The following is an 18,927-nucleotide window of genomic DNA, read 5'->3' on the forward strand; positions in this document are numbered from 1 at the left end:
CTACAACACTGCGAACACACATCAATCCCTTGGACAGCCACAATGCACAGGTTCCCTTTAATAACAATAATAATCCTTGCATTTGATATATAGCACCTTATCACATCGTTGAAACATCTCAAACAACTCAAACAAAGTTGAAACAACTTTGATACAGAAACATTTTGCAAGTTCATACTACTACGAATAATAATAATAATCCTTATATTTGGTATATCCGAAAGAGCTTCAGAGATATACAGGGACGTGTACGAACTAGGATAATAGTAGTTGACTTTAATCCCTAAAGTTTACACTATCCCTAAAAAGTGTACATACAGAGATACTTCAAGATTGCAATATTTTACCAACAATGACAAAGGTACTAGAGAAGTGTAGAGTTCAATAACGTACATTAAATAAAACACACAGCGAGGCAAAGTGACCCCTTATTGACCACTTCATATTCAAAGTAAAAGAGACTCAGTTTTTTTTAAAAACTAGAAATCCTGTAGAAAAAGTAGTTACATCTGGATTGCCGTCCACAAGCACAGAGCACGTTCTCCATGAGCTCCCAAACTGGAATGTGCTCTAATGGGATTTCAGCAATGACTTGAGTGCAGTTTGAGGGATACTGAGGTGGAGCAATAACTACATAGAATACTATTATATAACCTAGTTATTATAGTGCAGCATTGTTATGCGTTTTCTATATAGGAACAGGAGAAGACCATTTAGCACACTGAGCTTGTTTATTAGATCACTGCAGATTTTATAATCCCATTTCCTTGCAGTTTTTTCCCACATCCACTTAAAATTCTTATTCCCAAATATATCTCCTTTTTAAACATCCCCATCATTAATACCTGCAGTGTCGCAGTTGGTTCCACGTTCTTTCAATCCTTTACGTGAAGGCATGTCCTCTGATCTCCTATGTCGGGAGGGTAAGGAGACTAACGCACAATTCGATAGAGGTGTAGGAGGAGGTCAGCAGTTGCTTGCTTTACGATTTTAAGTACAATACTGAATTCTGGATTAGCCTCATTGAGTCATCTCTTAACAAAGAAAAACAGTGAACCCCAATATCGCACACTCCAAAGCTTGCAGACCACCTTGAGGAGAACGACGACACGGAAAGCTGCATGGAACTTCCACTCCCAATTTTGTATGTCCAGGTGTTGACATTGGCAATTCAGCAATTCACGATAAGCAAGATACAGAACGATCAGCAAAAGTACGATTGAGGAGGTTTGATTTTGGGCACAGAGCCAGGCAACTGTGCCTCAGTTAGTGCAAATTCAGCCTAGGTGCCAAATTAGGCACACGCGTCTGAGGGCTGAACTTCCAAAGGAGGTGTGGGATGGGGGTTGAGGGAGAGAGTGGGGGAGCGTTTGGGGGAGCGGGGGATTACAGTACTAAATCACACTCAGTGCCATTTGACACAGCGACGCTTTGGAATGCAACAACTTGCATTTATATAGCGCCCTCCACACAGGGTAGTGTCTCAGAGCGCTTGACAGTGGCGGAGCCTGACTCCGAGCCATGTGGGGGGTAGGTGGCCGTTACACGGTCGTAGTGGAAGGTTTTCAGGCGGGACTTAAAAAAGGGGAGAGAGGGGGCAAGGCGGAGTGATTGAGGGAGAGTGTTCCAGATTTTCGGGCGTAGTGGCTGAAAGCGCAACCTCCGATGGTGGAGCGGAGGGTGTGAGGGAAGAGCAGGAGGCCGCGGGAGAGAGAAACTCCCTTCACTTTTCGAATAGCACCATGGGATCTTTACTGTTTCTGGACAGGATAGATAGGACTCCGGTTTAGCATCTCATATGAAGGAGGGCACCTCCGACAACGCTGCGCTCCCCCTAGCACTGCCTTGCAGTGTTAGCCCAGTCTGTATGAGCTCAAAGTCTCAACATGGGCTCGAACCCATAAGCTCTGATTCGGTGGCGAGAGTGCTACCGACTGAACCAGGTTAACACATCATGGAATCCCCAGTAAAGATAACCAAAAGGAGTGTGGACCAAGTTACAAAAGGTACGTGGCGGATATGATAGAAAAGCTACATTCTAAATGTTGAGTTGAATCAATGGCTGTTGGGATCAAGTCTTTTGAAACAAAAACCTTGGCTACAGGCCCTTGTTGAAATACACCACCTCAACACCAGGACTGCTCGCCCGAAGCTTAGCCTGAAGTTCTGGTTCGAGGCTGGACACCATCATAGAGCTGAGAAGCAAAAACACAAGACAGGTTTGATCACAGGAAATATTCCTGGTCTCCACGGGCCCATAAATTTCTCTTCAAGTCTGTCCCCTTCTGCCTCACTCCCAGAATCCAAGCTCCTTCCCCCCTCATCTTGGCTCAGTATTGCACCTTTGTCATCCAGATAGGGTGGTCCTAGCTGGACAAGCATTGGGAAGCTGGTTGGACAGTGCTCGCAATGCAACCTAATACTTTCTGGGGTTTGTTGAGCAATTGAGGAGAGTGAGCATTCCATTCCAGACACAGGGGAAATTTCAAACAACCTGTGGAACTCTTAGTAATTTGGTTTGGATGCCCTAAAGCTTGGTAATGGGTTACTGAATGTGTCAGACACCCAACTGGTTAACACACAGTACAGAACATATAGTAAAGAAACACTTGGGAAGCTGGGACGGTGGCGTGGGGCCATATGAGGAGCATGGCTAGGGCTCAGAGGGCTCAGCCCCAGCCGCCCAAATCTATCAACAGAGACCTCTTTATGGGGAGCTGAGAGGGCAAAGTCCTGATCCCTGAGGACCCAAACCAGTCCTCGGAAGTGCCCCAACCAGTGGCACCCACTTTCCCCCTTCTTGCCCCTCTCTCAACTTGTCAGCGGTTCCCGCCCATCTCTGGCCCAGCAGACTGCTCGGGGATTGACTCTTTAACTGAGGTTTACCACTCTCCGAAGAATATTTTCATCCGGCGTTTATGGTGTTGATGGAACTTACCTTTTCTGTGGGAAAAGGGCACAGCACAATGGAGTGGCAAACACCAAGCTAAAGAAAAGAAAAAGAAAGGCTGTTAACCAATCTATACCGAACCTGTAGTCAGACACATACAGAGATTTCACTTCTGAAAAGCGGCAAAAGTTCAAAGGACTTAAAGAAAAAGTTTACTCAACGAAGTTCAACTCACCAGAATCCCACAAGCCCGACCTGGAGAGGAGCGTTCATCCAGGGGAATCGCTGCAAGCAGAAAACAATAATAATAATCCTTGCATTTGATATAGCGTCTTATCACGTCTTCGAGATGTCTTAAAGCGCTTCACAGAATATACTGTAAAGTGCAGTGATTGTGTATTTTGTGTGTAGGGAACCTCATCATGCTGACCCTCGAGACCTCAGCTCTGACACAAGATCTCCCTGGAACAGAGGTAGCAAAGATGGATGGATAGGCTTACCTTCAAAAAGGCTCTCTTTTCCAAAGCATTCATGATAACTGGAGGTATTGCTGCAGAGGGGAATAAGAGGATTAGTCACAGGCGAGGGATTCCTGGAGGCAGAAATAATTAATGGTCGACAGTTCCACTTTACAGTACATCCCATGAAGCGCTTTGAGATGTTTCAACAACATGATAAGACGCTATGTCAAATGCAAAGTTTGTTATTGGTAGCACAGTGGCTTCATAAAAATGTTTGCCGGAAGGGGAAATTCAGCCTCTTGGGATGTTTCTTCTGATATAAAAGGCACTATATACATGTAATTTGATGTTGTTTTCACTAGTGGAGGCGACAAGCCCATAATAAAAGAGAAGCATACAAGGATTAGCTATTCCACTTAGTAAGCAAGGTCTGAAGCAATCTCACAACACCAATTCCCTCCCCCACCCTCCGACCTTGCCCAACATGATGTATTGCATGATTGACTTAAACAGCATGTAACAGCAGGATAGTGGATTAAGATGATTTTAACAAGAACCATAAACAGCTTCAACGCAATAACAGGATTTCACATACATTCCAAACCTCTGATTGTTTTTTGAGAGTCACAAAGGGAGGTTTCCATTGATAATTTTGTTCAGGAGGGGGTGAAATCTCTTTAATGTTGATGGTGTAAGATTAGATACGTTATTACCATAGATTATATAGTGCCCCTTGACAGGGTAGCGTCCCAGAACACTTGATAATATGATGATAATAATTCTTGCATTAGGTATAGAATTACCATGGGAGTAGGTGGGTTGGTAGGGTTTTAGCAGGTCACAGAGGAAGGGTAGGGAAAGACTGTGGAGGGGTTTAAAAGTGAGGATGAGGATCTTGAACTTGATTCTCTGGGGGATGAGGGCCGAGTGAAGCCGGGTGAGCATGGGGACGATAGGCGTACAGAGCCTAGTGCGGGAGAGGACACGAGCTGCAGAGTTCTGAATGGTCTGCAGCTTGTGGAAGCAAGAGTTGGAAGTCCAGTGAGCAGGGAAGTTGCTGTAGTTGAGCCTGGATGTGATAAAAGCATGGATAAGAGTCTCAGCAGCCTGAAGTTTCAAGTGAGTTTCTGAGTTAATATAAAGCTCAAATAATGGAGGACGGGGGAGGGGGGGGGGATTTGGTGGGGGTGGGGGGTGGGGGGAGGCGAGGGCAGACTGTAGGGATAAGTTTGCAATCAAGCTCTCTTAAACTTGAACAATGATTTTTTAAGGTTAATTCAGATTATGTCGTACTTAGAGGATTTCCGCGGTTCAGTCTAGCAAACGTAGCTCTGTCTCCGCACGCAGCCCGGCCTGACCGCACAGGAATCCCAGCAATTAGGTTTCTGGGGCTTTCGGGAAGCTCCGGGGTCAATCGGATCAGCCGGGGTCACGTGACGGTGGCTTTAGGAGATCCGAGCACAAAGGTTGGCCCTGCCATTCATCCACTCTTAAAACCCCCTTGACATTTTGAAACCATTACGGCACATTGCATTATTTTAATGTTTAAAAGAACAGCACTCGCTTGCAATCAGCCTAGGAATTTCCCAACCTATCCAACCTTTCTTCCCTTCCCCCCACTCGCCCGCCCCATCCCCACTTTAATTTTCTGATCTGACTTAAACCGGCACTTTGTGAACACAGACACTGTCTGAATTATCTCCCTCAAAATGGCAAAGGTGATAGACAGCTCACACTTTGCAGTTAAATAACCCACTCCAGACCCAATCCACTGGCTCTGAGATTTGCAGAGCACAGGAACAGAAGGAGGCCATTCAGCCCATCGAGTCAGTCTGTTAGATCTTGGCAGATCTTTTAATCCCATTGCTCCAACATACCCCTTTATATTTCCACCACCCAAGTCTCTGCACATCTCCCTTTAAACATCCCTGCTGATTCCACCTCTACAGGTACCACATCTTCACAACCCTCCATGTGAAGAACACCTTTCTGATCACAATTCTACTTTGTCTTGGTTCTGATTTTAAGGTTTCAAACCACAGCAACAGTGAAAGGTTTGGGAGCTTGGTTGGCATATCCTGACTTACCCATGGCAGGCATGGCCATGCCAATCCGAGACACCACCACCTGAACGATGGCCTGCTGCGCTGCCTTGGTCGAAACTCCCAGACGATTCCCGTTCTCGTCAGTTACCGGAATCCCAAACTGCAGCTCCCTGCAAGACAAGAAGGTGTCAGACTCTCCTTACTTTATAATAATAATAATCCTTGCATTGGATATATGCCTTATCACGTCATTGAGACGTCTCAAAGTGCTTCACAGAATATACTGTAAAGTGAATTGACTATATTTTGTGGGAGAAACGTGGCAGCCAATTGTGCACAGCAGTGTTCCACAAACAGTTGTGGATTGAGTGACCAAGTTTTTTTGAGGAATTATTACCCCTGGAAAGTGATCCGGTAAACTACTAACAACTGGATTTCTACTTACTGGTAGGTAAACATAGGTGTGTGGGGTAAGGAAACTTGCCTAAGGTTTTGCCCTGCCCGGGAATCAAACCCGGGTCCTCTCGCTTGCGAGGCGAGTGTTCTAACCACTAACCTACAGGACTCCACTTTGAGGCTCCTTATATTTCGACTTGGGGCTTGGATGCAGCTGCAAAGTTTGCACAGATATGCTCAACCAACAGGTGCAGTGTAAACTCTCAGAAGGTAATAATACAGGTTGTCCACAAAGTCCAATTACCCCCACGTTTTTTTTCCTAAAATATGTGGAAGAATGATGATTGTATTTAGAAGTACTTAATTGTATTCAGTACAAGTGTTTAACTGTATTTAGACGTCCAGAGGATCATTGTGAGTGAGCGCCATAAGTTTCATGGCAGATAATTATCCGTCGCCATGTTCAGTGCCACATCTTCTGTAACCGGCACAATGGGCCGAATGGCACCCTTCTGTGCTGTAATATCCTACGATTCTATGAACATGTATGAAGTGACAAGTCAAAATGCATTTCTGACAGCTTGTTTCAGCTCCTCCGTAGACTCATTGCACTGTTTTGTAACAGAGGGTTAAGAGAATCAATTTACATTGACACAGCCCTTTTCATGTCAGGAGGACGCCTGAAAGTGCTTTACATTGACAAATCAAACATTTATGTCAGTTACACTATATGAAGGGTTGAAACTGCTGTGTTTTGATTCTCCCACACCGCCCCCCTTCCCCCCTCAATGCTGGAAATCACCGTACGTAGCAAGTTTCGTAGTGCAAGTGAATGCTAAACACAAGGTTTTGGGTCATGGTGAGAACCTCTCAGTTGACCTCAAAATACTATCAGCATGGAATGCCCTTGGAATTCAGCTCTAATAACAATCGGCAACAGCTCTGAAAGCTTCACTTTACACACAGCAACGTCACACAAACAAACAGCCACAAAGTGAACGATCAATTTAATGTAGGGATTGTTGGCCGCGAAACCGGGACAGAAACTCCTCTTTTTGAATAGTGACACGGGATCTTTGATGTCCACCTGACCAAGGAGATGGGACATTGGTTTCCAAATCTAATCCCACTGACGACACCTCTGACAATACAGCGCTATCCCTTGTATTGTACTACCCCAACACGAGGCTCGAACCCACAATGTGCTGACCCGGAGGTTTCCGAGCGAGCCAGGCCCCTCTGGATTAGACCCTTCTCCAGGAGGGAATCGTCGTTTCCATATCGCTTGCATTGTCTCTAGTTCTCGTGTCAGATGCAGAGCCCGCAAGTCACCTTGTGGTTCTGCCCGCTCTTACCTTTGCCTCATCAGGGGGATATTGATGCAGTTGGCGGCTGCCACCGCAGTGAAGGGCACAAAGCGACTGATCAGGGCAGGCAGGTGCTTCAGGGGAGGAGAAAGAAATGCATTGTTAATTCTTCAATCAAATAAAGCCTGGCAATTCTCAAAGCAAAATTAAAAGTGCTGCACTGAATAAATATTGGTCAGTTACACACTGTGGAGAGTTGGAAATGCTGTGTTTTGATATTCCCAGCCCCCCCACTCTCCCCTCCACCATTGGCAGGAATCCTGAGGCAAGGAATGAAGTCAGCATCAAGTACATTGAGTGCTCATTCCTGAATCTGACCTTCACAACACAGGCAACTGAAGCTTGCATTCTCCTTAGCTCTTACCTAGGAAAGCCAACCTTGTACTTTGTGATAAACGACCGTTGTGCTGAATCTAGGCACTACACCTAAAACCTTAGATGTGTACAATGCTGGCTGGGCAGAAAGAAATCTCAGGTCCAGCGGCAGGAGGTTTGATCTGGATCAGGAGATCATGAATCTCTTTGAAATTCATTAATGAGGATTCACAGCAAACAGAGGGAACTCCTTCCTAAAACTCTGACCTTCACAACACAGGCTCATTAAGTTTTTACCTGGTACCCACAACAACAAATTACATGTGTATAGCGCCTTCCACCTCGGGAGGACATCCCAAAGCACTGAATGCCACCACGGGTGTCAGTGAATCACTACATAAGGTGTTACTCGGACCCACAATAGCAACCCAGGCCGGAATGAATCCGTTTCAGAGCTGAGTTCCTGTGGCTCAGTGTCATGTTTTGCCAGTTACTTGGAAGTCCATATGAAGCATCTCAGAGCTTACAGTCAACCTCTTGAGGGCCCAGAGCCTGCAATAATGTATAATAATAATAATAATAATAATAATAATAATAATAATAATAATAATGTGCAATAATGTGAAGGGGAAAAGGCCAGGTTCACCAGATTTCAGCCACTCAGGTTTTACTCGAAAGAGCTCTTAGCAGCAACAGAATACAATTATCACTGCCTGGCCTAAATAAGTAATAGATACTAATCCTTACATCTGGTACAAGAGGATGACTCAAGGGCTTCACTATAAATTGCAATGACTGTGTATTTTATACATGAAAGTAACAGCCATTTTGCGCGCGTAATGTCCCACAAACAGCCATGAAGTGAGTGAATAATTTGATCAGGGGATCATTGGTCAGGGCACCAGGAAAAATTCCCTGAATCGTGAAATCTTCGAAAACATCCACCTGAACAGGCATCAACGGTACCTCGGGTTAACATCTCATCCGAAGGATAAGGCCTCTGACAATGTAGGACTCACCCCTAGTCTAAGTGTCAGCCTAGACTATGTGAAGTCCCCAACACAGGGGCTTAGACCAACAACCTTCTAACTCGGAAGGCGAGAGCGCTACCGACTGAGCCAGGCTGACATCAAAGTGAAAAACTTACTTCTCGGCCTTATTATTTTTAAAATGCCATAAACGCGTGGGCTGTGATTTGCTAAGCGGAGATTAAAAGCGAAGATTAAAAGAGATCACCTTTGTGAGCGACTTCAGGCCAAGAGCTGTGAGCACAGCACACGTCGTTGCACTGACATAAGCAGTGCCCACCTGGCTGCAGGGGGAGAACAGGAGAACAAGGCAAATTAAGAAGTTGAAAACAGAACACTTGCCATCTTCTCAGCAAATGGCCGTAAAACAAAACTGCACCTTGGCTTGGCGGACTGGGTCTCACATTTGGTCACAGAAAACGTTAATGTGACTCAGGAGCTTCAGCAGCTGCCATGCTTGTCTCCTTTCTTTGCTGACTCGAAAGGTGCGAATGTGAACAACAACAACAACAAATTGCAAATATATATAGCATCTTTCGCATCGGGAGAACGTCCTAAGGCACTGAAAGTCAAGTGAAGTTCAGCCAGACTCAGTCCAGCTGAGCAACGAGAACCATTGCGCAAAACTGTCCCTAACTCAACGCTATTGTTAAAGTATCAATCTCACCCTGAGGCAAACATTAATTAATGGAGGAATAGCACAGAATCGGGCCCTGTCTAAATTATGGGTCAATAAATGAACCCTGGTGAAGCACTATCACAAGTGCAATATCCTGCATGACTTCAACCTTGATAAAATGGGTTATTCATGCGCTAAGAGGTCACCGAAGCAATCTGAGGATGACTTTCCTTGTTCATGGCTTCCACAAATATTGACCCAGCAAAGCAACCAGGCCGGCATCTGGCCATCAATCGTCAATCAGCTATTGTTAAATCAGCTGATCGGAACCGGCATGAATTCCTGAATAAACCATACCATTCACTCGCCCACTAATCTGCTGTTCCTACATCACGCATCAGGAAACCAGTGAAAAGGTGCAGCGAGCGATGAGATAATTATCACCGGGGACGTATTATGGGACATGGCGCTCCTGGATGCGTTCCGGTGAATGACATTTAAAAGCCGAGTATCCCCGGCATTCCCTGAGCTAGCGCCGAGATGCCGGGATCGGGACCCGAGACGATGGGATAATAATTATAATAATAATAATCCTTGCATTAGATAATAGCACCTTACCAAGTCATTAAGACATCTCAAGGTGCTTCACAGAATATAATCTGTGCTCTGGGACTCTGCCCTGCGTGAGGGGAACTATACCAATACAAGTTTTCGTAGTAAAGTGTGTATTTTGTGGGCGAAACACGCTGCAGCCAGTTGCACACAGCAGTGACCCACAAACAGTCGTGGATTGAGTGACCAAATTCTAAAAATATTTTGGTGGCAGTTCAGGTGTTCCTCCGCAGCAGCTCTCAGTGAGACATCTCCAGGCGTGGAGTGTCAATTATCACATCACATACCCCCCGTCATTTCAACCCAGCTTCGTGTTGACAAATGACGGCATCTCATCACTGGAGAGAGCTGATACGAGTAGTCTTACCCCACAGTCGATGATGCGTCTCCACTCCTGTTGGTGTAGTTCACGATCGCATTGAAGGACTGGTTGGCCCATTGCCAGAAGACAACAGCTGGAGTTGTCCTTCAACAGATAAGGGCAAAGAGTTAATTCCTTCACATAAACTGAAATAAGCTGTCAGCTCCTTGAGAAGTTAAAATAATAATAATCCTTGCATTTGATATAGCACCTTATCACGTCTTTGAAACGTCTTGACTGTATCTTTTGTGGGTGAAACGGCAACCAATTGCACACAGCAGCGACCCACAATGAGTCGTTCATGCTATTATAATAATAGTAATAATAATCTCTGCATTTGATATGGCGCCTATAACATCAAAACATCTCGCAGGTAATTACTGTAAAGTGGAGTGACTGAAGGTTTGTAAGCAAGCGTGGCAGCCAATTTGTGCAGAGATTTGTCCCACAAACAGTCATGAAGTGAGCAATCTATTTAGCTAAACCAGGACACCTGGAGAAGATACCCTTCTGTTTTCATATGCAGTAAACCTCACATAAGTCGTTATCAGTTGGGACTATACATTTAATATGACTTTGCAAAGTATGAGTTATATCAAACGGGCATAGAATATAAACTACTGAATGGGACTTGGGCAGAAGTATGACTTAGGCGATTATATGATTTATACAGATCAGAATTATGGAGTTTTACTGTAGTTTCATGGGATCTTTAACATCTCATCTGAAGGACCGCACCTCTGACAATGCAGTACAAAGTCTCCGAGTCCTAACACAGGGTTCGAATCCAAAACCTTCTGACCCAGAGGTGAGAGTGCTACCAATCGAGCCAGGCAGATACCTGGCTAAATGGCAAGTGAAATCTGGTGATTATATAACATAACCCAGCCAGTATAATTAACAAAGAATAATAATTGAGTTTCAACAAGGTATAACTCCTTACTTAAGATACAACACAAACACTGGCTCAGAGACCTCTCACAGGTGACTCACTACTTGTGGAGCTCACTGCTGGAGGTTGTGGTTGAAGCAAAAAGCATCTGCATATTTCAGAGGAAATCTTATGCATACATGAGGAAGAGGGGAATAGGAGGGATGGAGGCTGGTGTGCAGTATAAATACCAGCAGATTATTTAGTCCCAATGGTTTGTTTCCTTGCTGTAACCTTCTATGTATTTCCATGATACACAGTCATCTGAGCCAATGTGTCAGCCTGGTAACATAACACCCCAAACGTACTTTTGTTACAGCTCTTAATTCCTTCAGGCCCTGGCATATGCCTATCTCTCCGATCTCCTCCCACCCCACTTCTCTGCTTTCCCCCTCCCCTCGGCTAACTCAGGTTTGCTGTGTGTCCCCAACCTCTTTGCGCCCATAACATCTGGTACATCCTCTCTCTAACCCACCCCCCCGTCTCAGCCCCCCCACCTGTTTATGCCCTGTCACAAAACTCTTCCTCTTCAACCGTGCCTATGATCACCTCACCCCTACCCCCTCAACCTCCCCTGCTCAGCATCTATAACTCTGCTTTACAGAGTACTCTGTAAAGCACTCCAAGAAATTGTCCTGCCCCAGAAGATTGTGCAGGTAAAAATCAACTAGATGTTTATGAGTGAGACTGACACTAGGGAGGTAAGGTTCTTAAGAGGAATGGAATAAAGGCAAAAAAAAGGGAGCAAAAAGACCTGCTTTGAAACTGGTGGAACAGCTGAATGGCCTCCTATTCCTGAGCATCGAAATTTCCCCAGTGAAATAACAACTACAATTCACAAATAACAATAAACAAAGAACAAAGAACAATCAATTCACTTTACAGTATATTCTGTGAAGTGCTTTAAGACATCTCGAAGACGCTATATCAAATGCAAGGTTTCTTATTTATATTATAACAAAAAAGAGGTTCTGATGAAGAAGGCCCTTCAGGCCATTTGACGCCCTTCCTACTGCCTTCCCATCAAGGCATCAAGCTGGGATTTTAAATGATTCTCAGCATCCTGATGTCACACCACCCCTCCTGGCAACCTGTTCCTGTTATGAATTATCCCCTGGACAAAATAACATGCAAGTACAATGTTGATCTGCCAGTTCTACACGCGATAATTGTCTGGTCTTCCAAACGCTCTCCAGTAAAATTCAATGAACATTACATAAAAGCTGGACCGAGGCTCAATATTTCAGAGAACTGCAGCTGAGAATGGCTCCGCACTATTAAACCACAGTCTCATCTACTTCCATTTCAAAATGCACACGCAACACGCAGCCGAGGCTCACCTGTAAAACGTCAGCATGCAGCCTGTTATGGTCATGTTCATGGGGACCTGTGCAGACATCCGACCAACCAGAATCATCTTCTCTCCCGTGTCTGGGTGAAAGGCGGAATCGTAGATGTATTTTGCTCGCCAGAGTTCGTCCTCAGTCAGCCCTGGAGACACCAGGCCATGTCTGCACAAACAGGAGACCAGCAATTTATTACTTAATCCTAATTACAATTACTGCACTCGAGATACCGATTCATATAGCGTCTGTGGTTGTGAGTTCGGGCATCCGCTTGAGGACTTTAAACTCATACAGTCTGAAGCTGACACTCCAATCTAGGGTGCGCTGCATTGTTGGGGGTGCCATCCTTTAGATGAGACTGGGTCCCATCTGCCTGTTCAGATGGACTTTAAAGATCCCATGGCACTATTTGAAAAGAGATCAGTTTTTCTCTGATGTCCTAACTGACAAGCACCACCACAACCCATCCCCCCCCCCCCACCCCAAATAAAATTGGTCACTCACTTACTCCTTGGTTCTTTGTGGGATATTGTTGTGCACAAATTAGCTGCAATGTTTGTTTACAAATACAGTCACTAGAATTAACAGTAAATCCTGTGAAGCGCTTTAATAATAATGAGCCTTGCATTTGATATAGCATGTTATCACGTCTCAAAGCCCTTCACAGGATATATACTGTGAAGTGGAGTGACTGTGCATTTTGTGGGTGACACTCAGCAGCCAGTTGTGCACAGCAATGTAGCACAAACAGCCATGTAGTGAGTGACCAATTTTATTTAGGGGATTGTCGGCCAGGATAGCAAGAGAGAGCGAGAAACTCTTCTCGTTTCAAATAGTGCTGTTGGATCTTTAGCATCCACCTAAACAGGCAGACGGGACCTCGGTTTAACGTCTTATCCAAAGCTTTGAGGCATTCTCCCAATACGAAAGACTACGTCAAGTGTAAGGATTATTAGTAACTTTTAAGCATCCCGATAGGATTTGCTGTTCTCGGGGCCTTGAATGGGATTTTTATGGGATTCCTACAAATACTAAACCAGTCTCTTCTGCTTCCTCCATCATCTGGTCTCAAAATAGATGATGAGTTAATCTCAAACTGCTTTTATAGGCCTCCTAGCAACCAGGGTGGGCAGTGAGATGCCTGGGGAGTAGTGGGGGCAGATGGCTTGCTGACTATCTCAGTCATTAAGCTGAGGTGCAGATTGACTCACAGGAGAGAAAGTAAAATAATTTCTGTTGCAATGATCAGAAAGGTGTTTTAGTCAGATTGAACTTTTTTTTAAAACCAATTTTCTTCTCTCGCTGTCTGTCTTCCACCTCCTTCCCTCCCCAAGATCATTTTCCCCTCTACAGGGGAATAGTTCCACTGACACTCAAACGCCAATGCTACTACCCCAACTGAAATCAACAGATCGAACCCCAGTCTGTCCCAGTCTTTACGGCTAAGTTACTCACTGAATAAAATCAGTGAGCTACCAGTGGCACCTCAATCACTATTGGCTTAAGAAAGATTCAGCATCAGATTGCAGCTGACGAAGACAAACATTCAGATGATGTTGCCCTCCTAATAGCTCCTTGCCCAAAGTCTTACCTATAGTTCTCTACAGTTCTCTTTGCTTTAGCCAATGCTTCAGCCGAAAGCACAATGTTTCGAGGGTCAGTCACCATGAAGAAGTGCTTGGCTCGGCCCATGAAGGTGCCTTGGTCCCATTGTGGCTCCTTGATGTTGATGTCAGGTCTCAATTCTTCAGACATTTTCTACTAAAGAAAAATGTATACAAATCGAACAACAAATTGGCAGAAACTGTTTTTAACTTAATAGTGCAATAATATAAGAATGATAATAATTCTTGCATTTCATGTCACTCCTGTACCATTCAAACATCTCAAATCGCACTCTATGGGCAACTGTTGTTAAGTGTAGTGACTGTAACTGTAGGCAAACGCAGCGGCCAATTTGCACACAGCAATGTCCCACAAAAACAGCCAGTGACTAACCAATTTAAGAACCAAGAAAATTCTTTCTCACAACAACCCTTGAAGCAAACCCCACCATCATCTGCCCACCACCACCTCACCACAATCCCTTTCCCTTGCTCCTTCCCTTGCTTCCTTCAAGGCACGACTCAAGACCCTCCTTTTCGACAGTGATTTCAGCCACCCTCCTACTTCTCTGCCCTCCCTCATCCCAACCCTGCCCCCACTCACGCTAGGGTCCTGATTCCCGAGCGTGGGAATCAGGATGTTCTCCGACATGAAAGGCGCTTTACAAATGTAATTTTGTTGTTGTATTCTTGGATCCTACAGAATTTCAAACTCTGTTCTTAGCTAAATGATCTTTAGAGACTTTCCTTCTCTCTCACGCTCTCTCTCTCTCTCAGAAAAACATCTTAACTCTAGGATTCCCAACACAGACATACTGACGTACCCAGGTGCTGAGTAACGCTAGCCCATGGTTAGGTACTGAAATAAGATGCAATTTCCACTTTAAAGAGGAAATTGAGAAGGCCTGACTTAGGGAGCAGGTTTGCAACTGAGAAATTATACCTTCTGCCATTACTTAATTATAAGTTTCTGTCCCGAAAGGCATTTTCATTGCCAATCCTTATTGTAACAGTAACTGAAAATAGCACAAATCCACCATCAGATAACACAAAAGCCCAAAACAGCTGTCATCTGACAGATTGCCTTGGTGGATCTGAAAGTATTGTTATGGTCTTATTTTCTCTAGCTCACTTAGCATCCTGCATACTTCTATAAGGTCCAATCCAAGACATCTCTTCCCAATGAAGCAAGTGATCGACTTAACCAAGGGATTCTTGGCCAGGACAGAGGGAGAAACTCCCTTCTATTTTCGAATTGCATCATATCTTGTCAAACTCTATGTATGGTCTCAGATGCCTCCTCTAATTCCACAAGTTTCCCCTCCAGTTTAGTGCCTATACGATACACAGATACAATACCACAGACCTTACACTAAGTCTCTGAAGGTGTATTTTAACCAGGTTTACAGAAAAATACCCCTGAGCTCATGGATTTAGACGTAGTCTTTCATACAATGGTGCAGTCTAATGCATTCTACGGAATCCAGCGATGTAAAATTAGCAAGTTTAATTGTAGTGTATAGTAAATTAAATTCATTATTTAATCATCAGGATGGGGAGAGAAATATGTAGATCAAACTCCGGTTGATAACGAGCTTGCTGCTTTTTGCGTACAAGAAGTCAGAGAATCCTGTAGCAGTCAAGGGACTGCTGTGTGATTGGGGAGAGCTCACCTCTCCCTGGGTCAAACACCTTGCTCCGTGATACACAGAGAGGAGCAGCTTGTGTCTCCGTGGGAGGTCTGATATGCCATCCTCAAGTCTCCATGGAGATGTGAGAACAAAATGAAAACATTAAACGTCCTTAATACTAGACTTGTAATTTTATGTTGTACCCTAACCAGATGCAAGTGGAATCCTGTAGCTTAGTGGTTAGAGCACTCGGCTCGCAAGCGAGAGGTACCGAGTTTGATTCCAGAGCAGGGCGAAATGTCAGGGAAGTTTCCTTACTCAATGCGCCTCTGTTTACCTAGCAGTAAACAGTTGTTAAGACAATTGGCGGATCGCTTTCTGGGGTAACAATCCCTCCCTCCCAAAACAAAATTGTTCATTCAATCCATGGCTGCCACGTTTCGCCCACAAAATACACAAAATACAGTTAACAGTATATTCTGTGAAGCGCTTTGAGACGTCTTGAAGACGTGATAAGGCGCTAAATCAAATGCAAGGATTATTATTATATGAAATGCAAGGATTATTATTAGGTGTGTGGGGTGGATGAGAGTAGAAAGACAGTGAAGAAAGAAACATAACTGACATTAACATCACATGTAAGCGTGCAATTAACATTTATCAAATGCAAATATACCTTTAAAAATTGTTTGCTTAGCTTGCTGGCTACATATATGAAGCTGGTAACTTTATTACAGAATCAGTCTCAAGATTAATAGAGCAAGGTAAACATTGCCCACCAGGCATATCACACGGTGAGTACAGTTAGAATTCTAATCTCTTGAGGTGAGATAAGACACAGCCCTATCTGATTGTAATTATACACTGGAGGCAGAATGAGACCAGAATCGATACCAGATAAAACTCTGAGGATCCGGAACATTTTTATTTCAAAAAAATTTATTACATATTAACCCCGAATAACGTCCCGTCCAACAAAATTATTTGTTCACTTCATGGCTCTTTATGGAACATTGCTATGTGCAAATTGGGCTGCCACGGTCCACGACAAATACTCAGTCACTTTACAGAATTTAACAGCGAAGCGCTTGAAGATGTTGACATGATAAAAGCAACAAGGTACATACATGCTCGTATCAAATACAAGGATTACTGTTTACTGTGCCAGCCTGCCCCAGTGGTAGGACTCTCGCCTCTGAGTCATTAGATTGTGGGCTCAAGCCCCATGTCAGGACTTGGAATCACATAGTCTAAACTGACACTCCATTGCAGCGCTGCATTGACCGAAGTGCCATCCTTCAGATGAGACGTTAAACCAAGGTTAAGTCACGTTGAAGATCCCATGGCACTATTCGAAAAGAGAAGTGACATTCACTCTCCTGGTGTCCCGCCCAACAATCCCCCAAATGAAATTGGTCACTCATCCCATGGCTGTTTTTGGGACACTGCTGTGAGGAAAACTGGCCGCCGCGTTCCGCCCACAAAATGCACAGTCACTCCGCTTCACTGGACAGTATATCGTGCGAAACGCTTTGAAACGTCTCGACGACATGATAAGGCGCTCTGTCACATGCAAGCAATAATATTGTTACTGGAGGTGTATGGAAACACAGGACTCACGGCTCCTGTCATAAAAGTTTTTTTTTTAAATGGCAAACGCACGCTGTGAATCCAGTGGCGTCCGCTGCGTCAAATACTTAGCGCACACCATTAAATTCATGTACAGTGTACATTTGCAATGACACCCAATTGTCATCGATTACCACTACACCGAAGTAACTAATGACCTTGACATTGCATGTTCCAAACTAGGAAATCACATGGCAGTGAACCTAAGCCAAGGTTTGCATTGGACCCAGAGAAATTGACAGCACAGAATAAGGAATCTTTTTAAAGGAATCCCCACTGAGTGAAACAGCATCCAGTTACTAAAATGCAATGGTTAAACCCTAGAAACAGGAAATGATGGTGCAGGTTTACATGTGTGTGTGTGTGTGTTTGTGTGTGTGTGTGTGTGTGTGACATTTGTTTTAAAAAAAAGAGAAAATAATTTTTTTTAAAAAAAAATGTAAAGCTTAAGACACACAGACACACACACACAGACTAAATGACCAGACTGCAGAAGAAAGAAAACGAAAGGGAAAATGCAAGGTTGCATTTGCACTGGACACGACGCCTTGAGTGGTTGTGAACAACGCTGGTGCACAGTGTCATTAAACAGTAACTTACCTTCTCCCCCGTTACTGAGCCTCACAGCACTGCGCTGATCCCCCGCCGCTGCTGCTGCTGCTGCCGCCGCCACCTGTCAATCAACCTGCCCCGCAACCTAACCTGATGGACGCCACTCGCACCGCGACACTGAAGGTGCGGGGAGATGGCCCAGCACGTTAGGTTGGGCCGGCACAGGGGGGGGGGTGGGGCGGTGCAGAGCCGCCACCTGATTGGCTGCTAATTCTCCGCTCCGGGAACAAGGGCAGCAAGTGGGCGGGTTGGGCGGGTTTTTGTGGGCGGGATGGGCGGGTTTCTTACCCATAGGAGGCAACACTTAACACTGGGCCACCTTTGGGCTACTATTTGGTCGACTTTTGGCTACAAACCTACAGTGCTTTGAGTTTCTGTCCGCATTCAAATGCATTTCGAAACCCATCTCACCAGCACCGATGCATTTTCTTACTGAATGGTTCTTCCACATAGATACTTCAAGGATCGTTTTTTTTATTGAAAATAGTAAAAATAAATAATCCTCGCATTTGATACAGCGCCTTATCGCGTCTTCGAGACGTCTCAAAGAGCTTCACAGGATAGACCGTAAAGTGAATTGACTGTACATTTGTGGGTGAAACACGCCGGCCAATTACGCACGGCAGTGTTCCACAAACAGTCGTGGATTGAAGTGACCAATTTTATTATTGTATTTTTCTTGAGGGATTATTATTAGGCTCTGTGTGGAGTAAGGAAACTTGCCCGAGGTTTCGCCCTGCCGGGAATTGAACCCAGGTCTCTCACTTGCGAGGCGAGTGCTCTAACCACTGAGCTACAGGACTCCTCCACAATGAGGCAAAACAAAAATAATGAAGTTTGAAGAAGTTTTGCACTTGGTATGCACACATACACACCCTGGGCTACAATACTCTGAACTTGCATAGTTCAATTTGCATTCATAACATCCAGGTTCGACTACGCAAACTCCCTGCTTGTCGGCCTCCCCAACTCCTCCCTCCGTAGGCTGTAAATCATCCAGAACTCTGCAGCCCGTATCCTCTCCCGCACCAGGCTCGACAACCCTATCACCCGACTCCACTGGCTTCCTATCACACAGAG

General features: G+C 44.7%; 1 protein-coding gene across 2 annotated transcripts; it reads right to left on the minus strand.

Moving 5' to 3' along the window:
• Positions 1-1,724: 1,724 nt before the first annotated feature.
• LOC103185233 (sideroflexin-1-like) lies at positions 1,725-17,921 on the minus strand. Of its 2 annotated transcripts, none has more exons than XM_007903632.2 (11): positions 17,836-17,921; positions 13,963-14,129; positions 12,366-12,536; positions 10,101-10,199; positions 8,711-8,786; positions 7,148-7,233; positions 5,439-5,566; positions 3,391-3,440; positions 3,126-3,175; positions 2,939-2,986; positions 1,725-2,195 (listed from the first exon to the last, which is right to left on the minus strand). In XM_007903632.2, exons 2-11 carry the CDS (start codon positions 14,124-14,126, stop codon positions 2,099-2,101), a joined length of 969 nt encoding a protein of 322 aa, XP_007901823.2. In that variant the 5' UTR covers positions 14,127-14,129; positions 17,836-17,921; the 3' UTR covers positions 1,725-2,098. The 2 variants fall into 2 exon arrangements, with proteins under 2 accessions (XP_007901823.2, XP_007901822.2); XM_007903631.2 differs by having other exon boundaries at positions 13,963-14,132.
• Between the last annotated feature and the right edge of the window lie 1,006 nt (positions 17,922-18,927).

Source organism: Callorhinchus milii, unplaced genomic scaffold, assembly GCF_018977255.1.
Source record: "Callorhinchus milii isolate IMCB2004 unplaced genomic scaffold, IMCB_Cmil_1.0 Scaffold7, whole genome shotgun sequence".
NCBI lineage: Eukaryota > Metazoa > Chordata > Chondrichthyes > Chimaeriformes > Callorhinchidae > Callorhinchus > Callorhinchus milii.